This window comes from Ovis canadensis, chromosome 22 (assembly GCF_042477335.2).
Source record: "Ovis canadensis isolate MfBH-ARS-UI-01 breed Bighorn chromosome 22, ARS-UI_OviCan_v2, whole genome shotgun sequence".
In the NCBI taxonomy this organism is placed as follows: Eukaryota; Metazoa; Chordata; class Mammalia; order Artiodactyla; family Bovidae; genus Ovis; species Ovis canadensis.
This window is the reverse complement of record NC_091266.1, coordinates 61812210-61827744: the sequence shown is the minus strand read 5'-3', so window position 1 is coordinate 61827744 and position 15535 is coordinate 61812210. Positions and strand designations below refer to the sequence as shown.

Sequence of the window (15535 nt, the reverse complement as noted above, 5' to 3'; positions counted from 1 at the left end):
GGGTCTCTGTTAGTCTGTGTTTCTCAAAACGCAACCTGAGTCTTTAAAACACACTGCTTTGTCAGCTTGGGGATTCTAGGCCACTAATGAACAAAGAACTGCTCAGCCTAACATAGCCAACCTGCCACTGGCTAGAAAAAGGCTCCTCTCAGCTAAAGGGGACCTAGTCAGACCATCGCCAGTGAAGGCTGGCACTGCCTTCTATTGACCAGTGGGTATTCTCAGTGTTTGTTAGGAAAATCGACTTCGTATTTTTTCAACAAATTTACATTGGATGTTCCTGGCACTTAGTAGCTCAAGTGAATAAAACAGATATAATTGAGCTTCCATAGATAAATGAGGAAATTCCAAACTCACTTGAACCACTCAACAGCTGATACAGGAACTAACTACAATTTCAGGGCATAATCTGGCAAATTCCTAGTGAGAACTCAGACTTTAAAAAACAGCCAAAACTACTGGCAGAGGTGGACTTAAAACATAGGAGAGGGTCTCTGAAAACAGCTGAGCCTGACTCTTTGAAATTTCATTTTCCCCAACAAAAACAGAGGTATCACTTAATGCCTCTAAATTAATGTCACTTTGAGACTATTAAGCAGAAAAGCCCTTTAAGATGCTGATATAAATGATGGCTCAGTTATCAAGAAACCACAGCTGGAGCACAAACCTGGCCTAGAATAAGGGAAGGGGAAAAAAAAAAAAAGGTTTTGGCACACAGTGAGAAAGAACAAGAAAGATCAAAATTAGGAGAATAAATTAAACAGGGGCATAAAATGATCGCTGAGAGCAGGAACCACTGTCTAAGCAGAGAGCCTGTCACACAGCTTTGAGTTAATTCAAAGTGACAGCTCCAATACCCTGTGTAGCAGTGTTTTGAAGACCCCAATTAAAGGATCACATCCTGACCTTAGCATCACCTGACATGCCTTTTGCTTACATGCTAGGAGATCTAACTTACTGAAAACCACCACGTCATTTAAAAGACGAACAACTCGGCCATGGGGTCACCTGCGCCTGTGTCCTGTGCCCCAGAGCCGAGGTGGAGGAGGGCCCCCTCTGGGTGATGCTTACACAGCAGTGATGCTTGTTGAGAGGAGGATGCTTTCCTGAAACCTAAAACCAAACACTCCATCCACAAGTCCCCGGGGAATCACGAGAAAGGAATTTTCCTTGGGGAATTTAAGATCTCCTAGAGAAAACAGGGCTGTGGGACGTGGCAGGAGAAGCCCTGCACGAAAATCAGTCCAGTACCAGTGATCACAATTCACTACCACAGAATTATCTCCACTTGCCAACCATACTTCTCCCGAGACGCTTTTAACTTTGTTGGAACTTTGCTTCTGATAGCAGGCACAGTCAGAGACATCTTTTTTTTTTTTCCCTTTTCCTGACCTTTCTACCAAACAGCTTTCTTGGGGGGCGGGGGATGGTAGAGACACGGAGTTGTCAGTCTTGTCTCAAGCCCCATCTTCAAGGTCTCAGAGACACTGAGCCACTTGGATATGGGGCCAGGAAGAAAGCTTTCCATGACCTTTCTCTGACATTTCGCAGCACCCTCTCCTACCCCCCAGGGCTCTGGTATCTTAGATCTCCCTGTGAGGCCTTCATGAAAAGGCAGATGCTGCCTGTCACTCCAATCTCAGGCTCCTCATCCCTACCTCCCAGGACACAGCCGTGGTCCAGCTCAGGCGGAAGCTGGCTGACATCTTTCTGCCTTGATCATTCCTATGGCTTTGTTATAAAACTTGCCACACCAGCTTTGCCCTTTGCCACCCTTTCTTCATTTTTGTTTTTTTTTTCAAATCCCAGTCCTCATTGTCTCTTTTGTTGTTGATCTGCAACAAGAATAACCAAAGACTTACAGATGCTGAACTGTTACCAGTGCTTTCTATTTTATATAAATGGGCAAAAGTATATTTTTACACTCAGGAATTTTTTTTACAATGACAACTAATGAATTGGAGGGGGGGGGAAAAGAATTGGGGCAGATTTCTACAGAAGCCAAAGGTACCTAGAGAAACCAGTGAGATGCATTCTGAATTAAACCTAAATATTCTAGACCATTAAAGAAAGGGAGACCCTATGTTTTCTTCAAAAGGGAGTGCCCTAACTAGAGTTCCGTGCTGTCTTCTATAATGGACACTCGTTATACTTTCTTTAAAGTACAGCAAGGTCTTCTGAAGAAATCTGTTTCACTACAAAACAAAAGTGGAAATGACTCTCAAACTGGACTCCACCAAGACTGCTTTGTAAAATTAGCTTGAGTAAAGCCTTCTGCTTTAAGAAATCAAGAAAAATAATCCTTCTTCTGTGAACTATCAACCAAGTCCATACTTTTACATCCCTATTCCTAACTTGGGTCTAGTGTCCTTTACCTTTCAATAAAGCTCACCCTGACCAGTGAGTGTCCAAAGGGCCTCAGGCAAGGAGAGGGTCAGGGTTCCAGAAATGTCCCTGGGATAGAACTGTGATCTGCAAGAATGGGAATCAGGAGGTCAGAGGAACAGAAAATTAAGCATCTTGGACTCTTGGTGCTGTCCTTGGTGCTGAATGTCATACTTTCTGCACCCTCCTCTCTCTGTACCTCTCCAGGTAGTACACATTGTTGAGTACAGGAAATACTAACAAATGGCAACTAACTGTAAAGGGACAATAAACAGCAAGTGTTGTAAAGATCAGTTCAGTTCAGTTGCTCAGTCGTGTCCAACTTTTTGCGACCCCATGGACCGCAGCACACCAGGCCTCCCTGTCCATCACCAACTCCTAGAGTTCACTCAGACTCACGTCCATTGAGTTGGTGATCCCATCCAGCCATCTCATCCTCTGCCATCCCCTTTTCCTCCTGCCCCCAATCCCTCCCAGCATCAGAGTCTTTTCCAATGAGTCAACCCTTCGCATGAGACGGCCAAAGTACTGGAGCTTCAGCTTTAGCATCATTCCCTCCAAAGAACACCCAGGCTGATCAGTGCATTAAAAAAAAAAAAAAAAAACTCCATGTTTACAATGAACGTACTTATCATTGGGATCCAAAGAGGCTCACACTAGGAAGTAAGTGAGGACCAGACGTGTTCATAATTTATACACTTCACTTGCTTATTGCACTCAGTTGGATTTTTTCCCATAGATTTTTTTTGTTACTGGACTTCAATTTGGGAACACAGAGACTGACAGTCTTATTTGGTTAATAAAATAATACTGGCCAAACACCCAGAGTGTACCAGGCATCATGGCAGATGTGGGTTATAATCCTACCAAAGGTATAAGTTCTTCAGAATAAAAGAGGAGAGAGCTTTATAAAGGTAGCAATTCATGTTCAAGACAGAAGGTCATTTTTGATCAAGGTGTTCTTCCTCTGCAGCTGTGATACCAATGATCCAAGCTCTCTCTTCTCCAAACTTCTAACCACAAAAGACCTCTAGCCATACCATCTCTGGAGAAGTATCTGCCCCAACAGCTCAGTCTCTGGACTGCTTCTCTTCACGGCAATGGCCATCCACAAAGATAATCATTCCAAGTATTGCTTTTATGACTTGTTTCCAAGTGAGAAGGAAAACAGGGGCGTTCCATAATGGTACTCTGTTCCCTGTCCTGTAGAAAGAACTTACCTGTTTGGTCTGCATTTGGAGAACACATTCATTCAGATGTTGCAACACAATCATTATTGTGACCATAAAATGATCAGCGAAGTCAAACCCTACATCTTGGAAGCCCCAAGGACAACTAGATGGATTATCAAAGCAATAAGCACACTAGATTACACACGTTCAGTCCTCTGTAAAGAACACGCTTGGGTTTCATAAAACTGCAGTGGACATACCTTGACTGACAACAGCTACTGAAGGCAGCCTGTGACTTAACCACAGGATACAAGGGCAACACTTTAACTTTTATCCACAAATTAATCTCTCATTGATAGCCATTTTTATGAACTACCTTTTTGGACTCCAAACATCTGAACCCCTTCAAAACAAAAGTTCCCAAACAAACATCTTGAAGGGTCTTCGCAAGGAGAGTTCATGGCAATGAGATCCTGAAAATACTTCTCCTGTATGGTGGAAATCTGATGGACCACCAATTTTTCACTTAAATTAGCTTTTAAAAAAAAGTGACCACAGACATGTTTCCCTATAAAGTAGATATTATGACTCACTTGCTTCTAATCAACAAACATCAGCAAACCATGTTGTATTTCAGGAATGAGTGAGTTAGGATGGGTTGTAAAGAAAAGAAGGAAGAAAAAGGAAATTGAATGAAAACGATATTTTAGAAGGAGAAGAGTAAGAGTTAAAGTTAAGAGGAAGTAGGTTCTGTGTCATCCTGAGCTCTACGTATAAGAATACAGTGGCTTCCCATTACATGTAAAACAGATGTCCAAAGAGTTTCCTGTTTTACATGATCTGATCTCACCTCCCTCCTCTCTCATGTGCTCCTGATTTTCCAGCCACACTGGCTCTTTTTCTGTTCTGCAGACATGCCAACATCGTTCTCATTATGATGTTCACAAGTGATGGTCCTTTTGTTCACAAAACTCATCTCTAGATCTGGAGATGACTACCTGCTCTTTTATTATCATCCAGTTCTCTTTCCAGATGCAAGGTCCTTGGTGTGTTAGCCAAAGCCACCCCCCTCCCCAACAACATGTCCTTAACAGAGCAGCATCCAGACTCTTCATTCATTCATTCATCTGTTCCTGCATCGCCCATCTGGTTCTCCCATTTTGTTTTAAGCTTCGTGAGGACAAGGACTCGATCTTATTCCAAAATGTCTCCTTGGTAGACAGAGTAAGGTCTGACACCTAAAAGGCACTTAGTAATTATTTGCCTACTGACTATAACAGCACGAAAGTGTGTGCTTTTTACAAAGTGATAAGAACAGTCTGTTCAGAAAGGTCTTTAAAAAGAGCAATTTATCACTGAAGAGCCCCAAGGTCCGGGAAGACAGTTCTCTTGTGCATTCCAGGTGCCTGAAGCCTTTGTCCTGTCCCTGTTGGATTCATTGACTACCCCAAGCTGCCAGTTATACATAGTGCAGGACACAGGCCCCAAGGCTGGAGCAGGGCATCACAGCGCATCAGAAGCCTGGTGTCTAAGAATAATGAGATCCCAGACCTGAAGTGTTGCTGTATTCTCCTCTGTAAAATGAGCTAGTGTAATTAACTGCAGGACTCAAGGCTCTAATGTAAGTGAGACACTTGGGAATGCCACGATCCTGGGCAAGGAAGGGGTGTGGTGCTGATGAGAATTAATGGAGATCTGAGATCTGTCCTGAGGTCTTGAGCAGGAAGGTTCTGCAAGCATGGAAGTCGGTCTTTCTGCAGAGCCAAGTAAGAGTGCCCCTCTAATAATGGTTAGGAAATGCCCCTGATGTCCTCTGTTTTCTTTTAAAAGCCTAACCTTTAGAATGTGACTGGCACACACAGACAACTATTATGCATCCGCTTCCCCGGTTGGTAGTTTGCACTAGTGCAGTACACAGAGGTGCAGTCCCTCGCCTGCAGCCCAGCCTCACAGCAGGACCACACGTCCTGCATCAGAGATGTCATTGCTAGGACACATGCTCAAGGCCTGTGCTTATTACACTGCACACAGCCACCGTGGTGAGACATGAGCTTAGGACGGAGCTCTGAAAAAAACAGTGGGATGGAGAAAGGCCGTTTACATATTATAAGGCATGGGAGAATGGAGGTCAGTGTCAGATGGGGAGGAACCTGGTGTGAGCGTGACAATCTAGAGTCAGGGAGGAAAGCTCAGGAAGAATGTACCCTTGGGGTTTGTTGTCAGGAGGAAAGGGTGAAGGAAAGGGGGGAAAGTATGAGGCACAAGCCCTTTCCTGCTCCCCTCCTGACAAAGCCCAGGGGGTAGGAAAAGACCCCAGGGGGGCATTCAAAGGTGCCCACTATGGGGAAGGGAGGTCAACACAAACGCAGCCACCGGGCGACTCCAGTTCTGGCTCAAATATCATGGATCGCAGAGACTAGCGACCCTATAGGACAGAATGTGGTCACTTGGTTAATAAACACTATGCACAGAACTCAAAGGTCAAGTTCAAGTTAGCAAAGCTCACTGTGAAAACACAGCATGGAGGGGAAAAATCCTTTTGTCAAATGTTTATGTAACACCGAACATAATGAGGAAAACAAAAGTGAGTTTCAATTCAAAGTCCATGACTCGTGGAAAGAGAGGTTTACACAGGGAAGGTGATAAAAATATCCACTCTCCCTGCTGACAGCAAATCTTCTGGGCACTATTATTATGTTGAGTTGCTCTCCAAATGTAAATGTGCCCCCAAAGTGTGTGTCTAAGCCAATTCAGATGGAAGCCCTGCTTCTGCTACTAATTTAACAGGTTCTGGTTATCACATCTGTCCTCTGTCCCTTGGTACAAAGCAATATTCAGAATAAAATAGGCCTCACATAGAGAGTATGAGAGAGGAAAGGTCAGTCAAAGTGGCAGGAAAAACATTATGAAAGCTCGCCCAAACTAGCTTTGCTGGGGTGACTGGGCTGAGGAAGACTCAAGAAAATCCTCTCACTAAATCTTTAGGGCTATGGATGGCAGGGAACTTGGAGGAAGAATGGATACATGTATATGTGAGGCTGAGCCCCTTCGCTGTCAACTATCACAACACAGGTCATTGGCTATACCTCAAAACAAACTAAAAAGTTTGCCAAAGAAAATCTTAAAGGCTGTACACCCTTCCAGAATATACTCCAAAAAAAATAAAGAAGGTTCCATCGTTTTAATGAGAGGATGGGGAACACTGCCCTACTGCGCCTCCTACATTGTCTAGTCTCAGCTCTGACAGGCTCAGCAGAGAACACAGGGTGTCAGAAGGCTTGACAAGGCAGTCTGATACGCTGCCACACAGGTCAGCACATTTTTTACTCTAAAGAGCTAGAGAGGGAGTATTCCGGAATTTGCAGACCAAAGATATTGTAGCTACTTATGTAAGAATTTTCACCATTTTTTACTATCAAAATTTAAAACTTTATGGACACTGAAGTTTTAATTTCACGAGTTTTCACATGTTCCAAATATTCTTCATTTTTTTTAAACCATCTACGATCGTAAAATCCAATCCTAGCATGCTGGATAAAATCAGGCCGAGAGCTGGATTCACCTGAGGGCCGTAGTCTGCAGACCCCTCCTCTCGAGGGCGAAGAAGACTGTGGGGCAGAAACAAGCCATCAGGTCAAGAAGATCTGAGGCTGGTTCCCCTTCCAAGTTTCTTTAAAACGCCATGAATATCACTGCCCTGAAACATCCCCAATTCCCCTTGCTTATAACAAAATCAGATTCTTTGCCTCATCCACTAGGTTATGTTCACATCCTAGATTTTAATTTAAATAGCAGCCGCAGTGGTTGCCCTGGTTGTATACAACACACGCAGAGACCAGAGCACAGCGGGAAACGCCTGGCTCAGCCTCCATTCCCATGAGGAGCGATGGCAGTGGGAACGCACCTGATGGGAGCTGTGCGCTCTAGAGAGGCCAGGGGCCAGCAGCCACCACGTGTAATGCTCTCCTGTTCTTATCTTGTAGGCTTTCATATCGGACTGGGCAAGACACAGCTAACTGTGACACATGCAGGAACAGTGCATGTATTATCTATAGGTATGTCAATGTTCTCCTCTTCCCGCTTTGTTATTATGAGTGACAAATGATGTTTACCCACGGATGCAAGAATCGTCTGGGGCCCCACTGGGATGATGGCATCAGACAAAAAAAAGTCAAGAGCCTTTCCTGAACTTAATTCTAGGCAGCTTCTAAATAAGCAACCTCAGGCAGAGAGCCATGGGGTGAGGGAGAGTGTGAACCCATGTATCTTGCAAATGCATCTTAGCGGCATTTCCAAAATTGGTCTAAGTTTGATGGCTTGTTCCCTCAGAATCGATAGTCGTGAACACTATACTGTGTGTTTCGGCATGGCTGTGAAATATAAGCCCTTCAGATGGTATAGATCAAAGGCTGCAAACCACACTGTATGTGCTAGAACCACAGAAAACCCAGTGTGCAGTCTCTTCCCTGCGAACTCAGCAGGATTGTGGCACTTGGGTTCCTTGGGAAATAATCCCCTGTCTAGGGCTTCCCTGCAGCTCAGCTGGTAAAGAATCCGCCTGCAAGGAGGGAGACCCCAGTCTGATTCCTGGGTTGGGAAGTTCCCCTGGAGGAGGGCGTGGCAACCCACTCCAGTCTTCTTGCCTGGAGAATCCCCATGGACAGAGGAGCCTGGTGGGCTACAGTCCACGGGGCTGCAAAGAGTCGGACATGACTGAGCAACAAAGCACAGGGCTCTATGTCTGCTCTTATCATTTTTCAATTCTAAGTATATTTAGATTATTCACATTGACAAGAATTCAGCAGGAACTTTCAACAAGCAAAAACCATGTTAGGCTTTTGGCAATAATTTGGGATTTTAAGACACAATCACGACCTTCAGAGAGCTTACTACTTTTTTTCTTTTTGGAAATGTAATTTTCATAAGCAAAATATGAGAGTAATAAGAGATGTTATGATTTTGTTCATTTTAAAAAAATTAACCCTGAAGAACAATTTTAGTTGATTGCCAAATTATCAAGAATAAAAAGAAGCTGTACGGTTATATCTCTAAGAATGTGTAAAGGAATCCCAATCTAAACCGAAAAAGCAAAAACAAAAGCCCTTCTGAAGAGGTCTTCACAGTTACCACCCTCTTATCAAGAAAGCGGAGACAGGGAAAGGGCATATGTGTCTTAATGATGGCAGGAAGCTCGCGTCCACAGTCGTGGTCCCACCGAGTCTCCAGTCCAGACAGCGCACCCAGACAGGGCCCCAGGCTCTTTACAAGTTGAGCTGGATCACCTCGTGACCGCTGTGGTTGCGGCAGATGAAAGCAGAGGACAGACAGGAGCTCCGGTCCCATCGCAGAAGTTCTCAACCCAGAGAGGTTTTGCCTCTCAGAGGACTTTTGGCAAGGACGGAGGGAGACACTTTCAGCTGTCACAACTGGGAAATGCTACCACATCGACTAGCTAGAGGTCAGAGCTTGCTGACATCCTATAACACATGGGCAGCCCCCAAGACACAGAGTCAGCCCACCCAGAATGTCAACTGTGCCACGCCTGAGAAAGCCTGCCTTGCAGGAACCAAGGCCTGGTTCTAGGCTAGCAAAAGGCACACCCTAACTGCTAAGGCCTCGGGGCCCCGCTGCAGCAGCCCTGGCCCAGCCTCTCAGATGCCTGGTGGCTCCTCACCATTAACAAGGTGAAAATGAAGCCCCCATGCAAGAGAAGTCAAGCACTCTGAATATAAACCTATGGAGATGTCTTTTCACTACATTCATATTATGGGGGAGAACTTTGAGTCCAACAGTGAAGGGATGTAAGTGACATAAAATGAAACGCCTTCACTCAACCAGTCAATTAGGCAAAGAAATGAAGAATCAAGAGCTCCTGGCAGAAATATCTTCACCAGTTAGCTTTTGCCACTCGGGAGCTGAAACGCCTCCAGTCTCCACGCGAGAGAGCAGAAGCGGTCACAGATTTGGAAAGTGAGCTTGATGACATAAACCCATTGAACATGCCGTGGGTGATTGAAAGAAGAACGTATCTGGACACTCCTCAAAGTAACTGAGGTAATTTACATAAATTTAGCTGTATATACAGAAGTAACTTACATTAAAAAAAAAAAGTGATATTCAAAATGATTCAACAATCAAGTGCAGGAATTAGCCTTGAGGGGTTACTGTTTAGATGTGGCTCACCCAGCAAGCTGTATGAACACCAGGATACAGGCCAATGGCAAATTTTTCATAAGAACTGGGAGTTCCAGCACCACAAGAATTTAACAAAATTTAGTAAGACTAACTTGGAGAAGGAAATGGCAACCCACTCCAGTATTCTTGCCTAGAGAATCTTGTGTCCAGAGGAGCCTGGTCGGCTGCTGTCCATAGGGTGGCACAGAGTCAGGCACGACTGAAGCGACTTAGCATGGATGCATGCGTTAGAGAAGGAAATGGCAACCCACTCCAGCGTTCTTGCCTGGAGAATCCCAGCAACAGAGGAGCCTGGTGGGCTCCTCTATGGGGTCGCACAGAGTCAGACACAACTGCAGCGACTTAGCAGCAGCAGCAGCAATAAGACTCACTCACCCGGTAGAGGGGTTGCAATCACTCGGCTCATCCCCTGCACACTGGGGAAACACATGCCTACTCACAGAGGCCTCGTCATCAAAGATGTGATGGTAGAACGTGGCCTGCAGCCTCAGGAACTGGGCAGAGTGGGCGCCCTCGCCAGCCACGCCACCCAACCGGCAGCTCCCTAAGCACACTGAACGTCCCAGGAGAGGCAGGACTAGAGAAAAGCTGGAGTTTTAGATCTCTCTTTTGGGAAAATATTTTAAAATGCTCCATTAGCATGTGTGCATGCATGCTCAGTTATGTCCATGTCCGACTCTTTGGGACCCCATGGACTGTAGCACACCTGGCTCCTCTGTCCATGGGATTCTCCAGGCAAGAATACTGGAGTGGGTTGTCGTTTCCGACTCCAGGGGATCTCCCCAACCCAGAGACTGAAGCCGCGTCTCTTGTGTCTCCAGTACTGGCAGGCAGATTCTTTACCACTGAGCCAGCAGGGAGGCCCAACAGAGTGATCAACAAAAGCAAAATTTTCTGACACTCAAACTTCTGCTGCAAAGGGAAGTTACTCTGAAGGCTTAATAGTGACATTTCAGCTGGACTCCCACTGCCCCACAAAAGCAGTCTTCCTGCTACAAATTCAAACAGAAATCTCCATATTATTACTAAGTTGAACACAGATACTCATCAAACTGTTTCCCAATTTTCCTATTACTTTATAGAAGATATAACTTAAAATTATAACCCTAAAATTGAACAGTTACTCTTGACATGGGTTATTGACATCACCAAGAGTCTTCTGAGCGCTAGAGATGATAAGAGGAGAAAGCCCACTTCTGGTCCACTAATTGGAACATCCTTCAAAAATGAAATCATAAATAAGCATGTTGTTTGAATTTGAATCATAAAATTTGGGGTCTCACATTTAAGGTTATGCCAATCTTTTGAGGTGAGGACCAGATGTCTTCTGTGCCTGTGGTAGCCCTGGCTAGACTTCCGAGGTATCTGCCATGAACCACACCCGCTTCCCTGAAGTGCAACATGGTCTTGAGACAGCATCTGAGTTCAGGAGCCTTCTGGGTGTCGATCCGCCCCTCCGTTTGTCACACTCAGTACTTTGTAGCAGCCTCCTCTTTCCGGAGCATTTCACCCACAGAAATAATTCCCTCTTGCCTCCAGTGTATTTCAGTGGTTTTATGTAACGCTCGGATAAATCACATCATTTCGATGGTGAGAACAAACAGCACACGCAGATCCAAACCCAGCATCCTCTTGGTGAGCACACAGCTGGAGAAGTGAGGACAGAGGGTCCGGGATCTAAGACAGAGAAGTCTCTCTGCCAGGAGCATCCAGCCCCAGGTGGGCAGCAACACTGTCCCGGGGGCACAGTGGTGGGGGCTACTCCAGTTCTTATACTGCCATCAGAGCACCAAAGATGGGGGCAAGAGTGGCAACCGGCAGCTGCTGACACGCCCAGATAGGAACCTTCCCTCGAGGTTCTCTTTTGCCAAAAAAAAGTATGGCGATTGGGGAAGAAGGGAGGATACAGTCAGATGACGTCTTCATGTTCATCAGCCCTTTCAGTCCTCAAATGTCAAATGCTTCCTGAAGAATAGAGGTTTCTTTGACAGAAAAGCATCCAGAACTCAATAGGGCAGAAGGATTCACCTGTGCAGGTGACCCTGCTACACTGCAGTTGAGCAGGCAGACATCTCGGAGGTGAGCCAGAGGAACTGTCCAAATTGCAAAGGCTTTAAGAAGTGCTCTTTTCTCGTGGAAGAAAGACACTGCAATGGCCCCTCCATCAATTCCAAAGGCCATCGGGAGGACACAGGTTTCAGTTCTGCATCTCTGCAGTTGGCTCCATGCCTGGCTCTGGCAGCCTGGTCCTCCGCTACCAGGGCCTGCACCCTAGACTTCAGGAACACTCTAGGAGCCCTTGGACCACCATCTCTGCTGCTCTTCCGGGTCCTTCCCATAGGATGTCTGAGGCATCTCAGGACTGAAGAGGTGAAAGGAGTTTCAAAACGAAGACCTCCTCAAACGCCAGAGCCTGTGGCTGTCCCAGAGCCCGGGTGAACCCGAGGGGCCCTAAGAGCTGCCAGTCTCTCCATGTTGCAATTTGTCATACCTGCATGCTGGCAGGCCCAGAGCCCTGGAGGTCAATGAATTTGACCCCACCTGTCTTGCATTTACACATTGCTTTTCACCCGAAAACCAATTACTCTCTCCGAGCCGTGTAAGAATACACCGTGTTGCCAGTAACACTTGGCCAAGGGACACACAAAGGGGGTCATGTCCAAGATGCGGCTGCCTGCCTGCATATTCAGCAACACAGCCCTTGAATAAATGTGTGCCTCTGCCAGAGATACATATTTCTCTATAAAACAACAAGTCAGCCATGGAAATATACAGGGCATGGAGAAAAAAAAAAAAATCAAAGGGACAAAAGATCTTGAAGCAATTTCAGGGGAAAGGGGGCTGCCAAGACCACAAGCAAAAGGTTGGAGACATCAACCTGCCTGGGACGGAAGTTTAGATAGGGGGCCGCCAAGAAGTTAGGGCTCAGCTGCCATCCTCGGTCTTTGGAGGGGTGTCCATTAGATCTCTAAGTCCTGTAGGATTGCAGGAAGGGGTCAGGTAGGTCCTTTCTAGCTCTGAAATCCTGTGACTCAGTGGTCTACAGTAATGAAATGGATGGATCTGAAAGCCTCAACAGAAAATACGTTGTTGTTTAGTCTCTCAGTCGTTTCTGACGCTTTGACACCCCATGGAATGTAGGCCACCAGGCTCCTCTGTCCATGGGATTTCCCAGCAAGAATACTGGAGTGGGGTTCCATTTACTTCTCCAGGGGATCAAACCAGCATCTCCTACATTGCAGGCAGATTCTTTACCACTGAGCCACCTGGGAAACCCAACAGAAAGTCCACTTGGAGATAAAAGTCGGGGCATTCACAGGCATTTCCCAACTGAAAACATCCATTCCTATATTGGCAAATCAACTTACATAGAGCCAAACCTCCATCCTTGGGCAATGGGCTTGTTCTGCTTCCTAGATATTGAAACCCCAAGCCTCCAAAATGACATCTTCCATCCCTGGGAGTTTGGAGGTGGTTAGCAAGACAACATTTTTTTTTCCCTAAAACGACATTCCTTCCATTGTGATCTGGGCCAATTGGGAAATTCTAATTGAAGACCATCTCAGCATGAAACGAGATAACAAGAGATACAAATTTTAGTTTTCTGTAGTAAAACTTTTTCTGACTTATCATCCCTATTCCCTGTCAAAATAGGCTGTAATTATTTCAGAAAATGTTTGAAGGATAAATTACTAATATAATCTTTGCTCATAAGCAGCTGAAATGCTTTGTACCCACCCTAGCTCGGTGAGTCTCTCGTCAGACTAATCTGATGAGTCATGCTAACTGATGACTCATCCTTTGTTCAGATTTTGTTTCAAAAAGGAACAATGCAACATGCCATCTCCCCTGCTTAACTGAAGTGGCAAGTTCGTAAAATAATACCACAACAAAATGGCCTGAATTCAAACATGTGCCCTGTGACGAGGAGGGCCTCTGCTAGCCTCAATTCAAAGGCTTTGGGGGAATAAAGGCGGGATTTAAAAGATAATGATGATGATGATTCAGATTAATTAAGTAGAAGCTTTACCAGAATCTCAAATCTTCCTGTAAAGTGTCAGAATTCCTACCATCAATACCTTCCGGAGGCGGCTGCCCACACCTGGTTCCCCTCTGTATCCTCAGGGCCACAGCACAGCTGACCTCGAGTGACACTGTTAATTACGCAGTGAATTCCTGGGCGTACTCAGCCCCCAAAGGGAAGGGAATGCTGCTGGTCTGTCTGCAGGTCACTTTGCTTTCAGCACCCCAGAGGGAGGCAGCTTGCAGGATACCCTGTTGTCCAAATCATATTTTCATCTTTTGATATGAGCCACTGATGGTCAAGCATAGACAAAATTTCAAACAACCATTTTGATAAACTACTCCAGTCCCTTCCATTCAATGTTTGTATGCATTTCTTCAGCAAGCATTTTTCATGGAACTCCCAGGAGATGACAGGCTTGGCCCCGGACAACAGGAGACTGGAGGAATTGGTGAGCTGGCTGAAGACAGCCCCACAGGACCCCTGCCATAGGGTCCCTGTAACAGTAGAGAGGGGACAACAGGGCACCTCCTGTTCCAAAGGTAAGGGCCATGGACACAGTGAAGAAAGGCCGAGGACGGGGAGCCGAAGGAAACCAGGATGCTCCAGCGGGGGGTGGCGGACTCACAGGAGACAGAACCATCTTGGAGAGGGTTTAGATGCTAGAACACCTCTCCTGTCTCCCAAGCTAAGGGCTAGAAACAACCAGAAGGATCCAGGGGGATAAACAGCCAGAGCATGTCCAAGGATGGAAGGGGAGGGCTTGCGGCCAGCACCCAGCATCCATCCTCACAGCAGCTGGGAAACTTTCCGGTACACTGCAGTCTTTAATTGCTTATCAAAGAGGCTCCCAGATTCCTCAAGGTCTTTTCCAAAGAGATTGGAGGAATTCAGGAAAGACAAGAAAAATACTCTCATTTTATGAGACTGAAACAAGGATTTCACAGAATTAACGGTGTGCATTTTCTCAAATCATCGATGGAAATTCATTGCATCATCTATAAGAACATAAAACTGAAGGCTGCAAAGATTCCACATAAAACGTGCCTGGAAGTGTCACTGATCCCAGAGTGTTGCAAAAAGGGAGCTGGTGAGGGTGGCCCGCCATCAGGGCAGTCAGCAGGACTGGACGTCTGGAGACTAATGAAGTCTTATTGTTAAGAGAGGTAATTGCATTTGTATGCAGAACTGGGGCCAGTGCTGGCCTGTCCAGAGCCCACTTGGAGTGGAATCTTTGCCGTCTTTGTCATTTAGTGATTATCTCTTAGTGGAAGTGGCTTCCCAGGCCTGCTTCAATTACCACCACTTGTGCATATTAAGTTCTTAAACAACATGAACTGATGTGGAGGAAATTAGCCTTTTGTCTAATACTTAGTGCTCTTGCCTAGAATTTACAGTTGAGTGATGGGGCGGAAAGAGATAACAGAAAAGATTTCCCTGGAGAATGTAACACCTTAGGTAATGTTGCTCTGATGTAAGGAAATATGTTTTAATAAAGTAAATTAAAAGTGAGAGAGAAAAAAAAAAAAAAGAATGATTTAACAGACCTCAAAATTCTCCCTGAAAATTCCCCAAACCAGTAATCCAAGCTTTGTATGTTCTATCAGAATCCTATTTCTTTTTCCCCAGTATGTAAGGATTAGGTTTGACTATCTTTAGTGACATTTTACTAACCTTTCGTATCGAAAATTCTAATGTGTAACTGATTACAGCTGTAAAATTGAAAACTGATTACTCATCTCAACATATTATTTGTAAA

The 15535-nt window shown here is 45.4% G+C and overlaps 2 protein-coding genes across 7 annotated transcripts in view; one reads left to right on the top strand and one right to left on the bottom strand.

Annotated features, from left to right (window-relative positions):
* Nucleotides 1–15535, bottom strand: part of DOCK1 (dedicator of cytokinesis 1) — a 568995-nt gene that overhangs the window by 318875 nt on the left and 234585 nt on the right. The gene's annotated exons all lie outside the window — the stretch shown is intronic.
* Nucleotides 1–15535, top strand: part of INSYN2A (inhibitory synaptic factor 2A) — a 61539-nt gene that overhangs the window by 36782 nt on the left and 9222 nt on the right. For 2 of the 5 annotated variants that reach the window (XM_069566868.1, XM_069566867.1), the window contains 2 exons: nucleotides 7541–7612; nucleotides 14158–15307. The exons of 1 other annotated variant lie outside the window; for it this stretch is intronic. In XM_069566868.1, the coding sequence (XP_069422969.1) occupies nucleotides 7541–7612; nucleotides 14158–14503 (418 nt within the window). In that variant the 3' untranslated portion in view covers nucleotides 14504–15307. Of the gene's footprint in view, nucleotides 1–7540; nucleotides 7613–14157; nucleotides 15308–15535 lie in introns of those variants that run through there. 2 more of the 5 variants (XM_069566870.1, XM_069566869.1) reach the window with 2 other exon arrangements.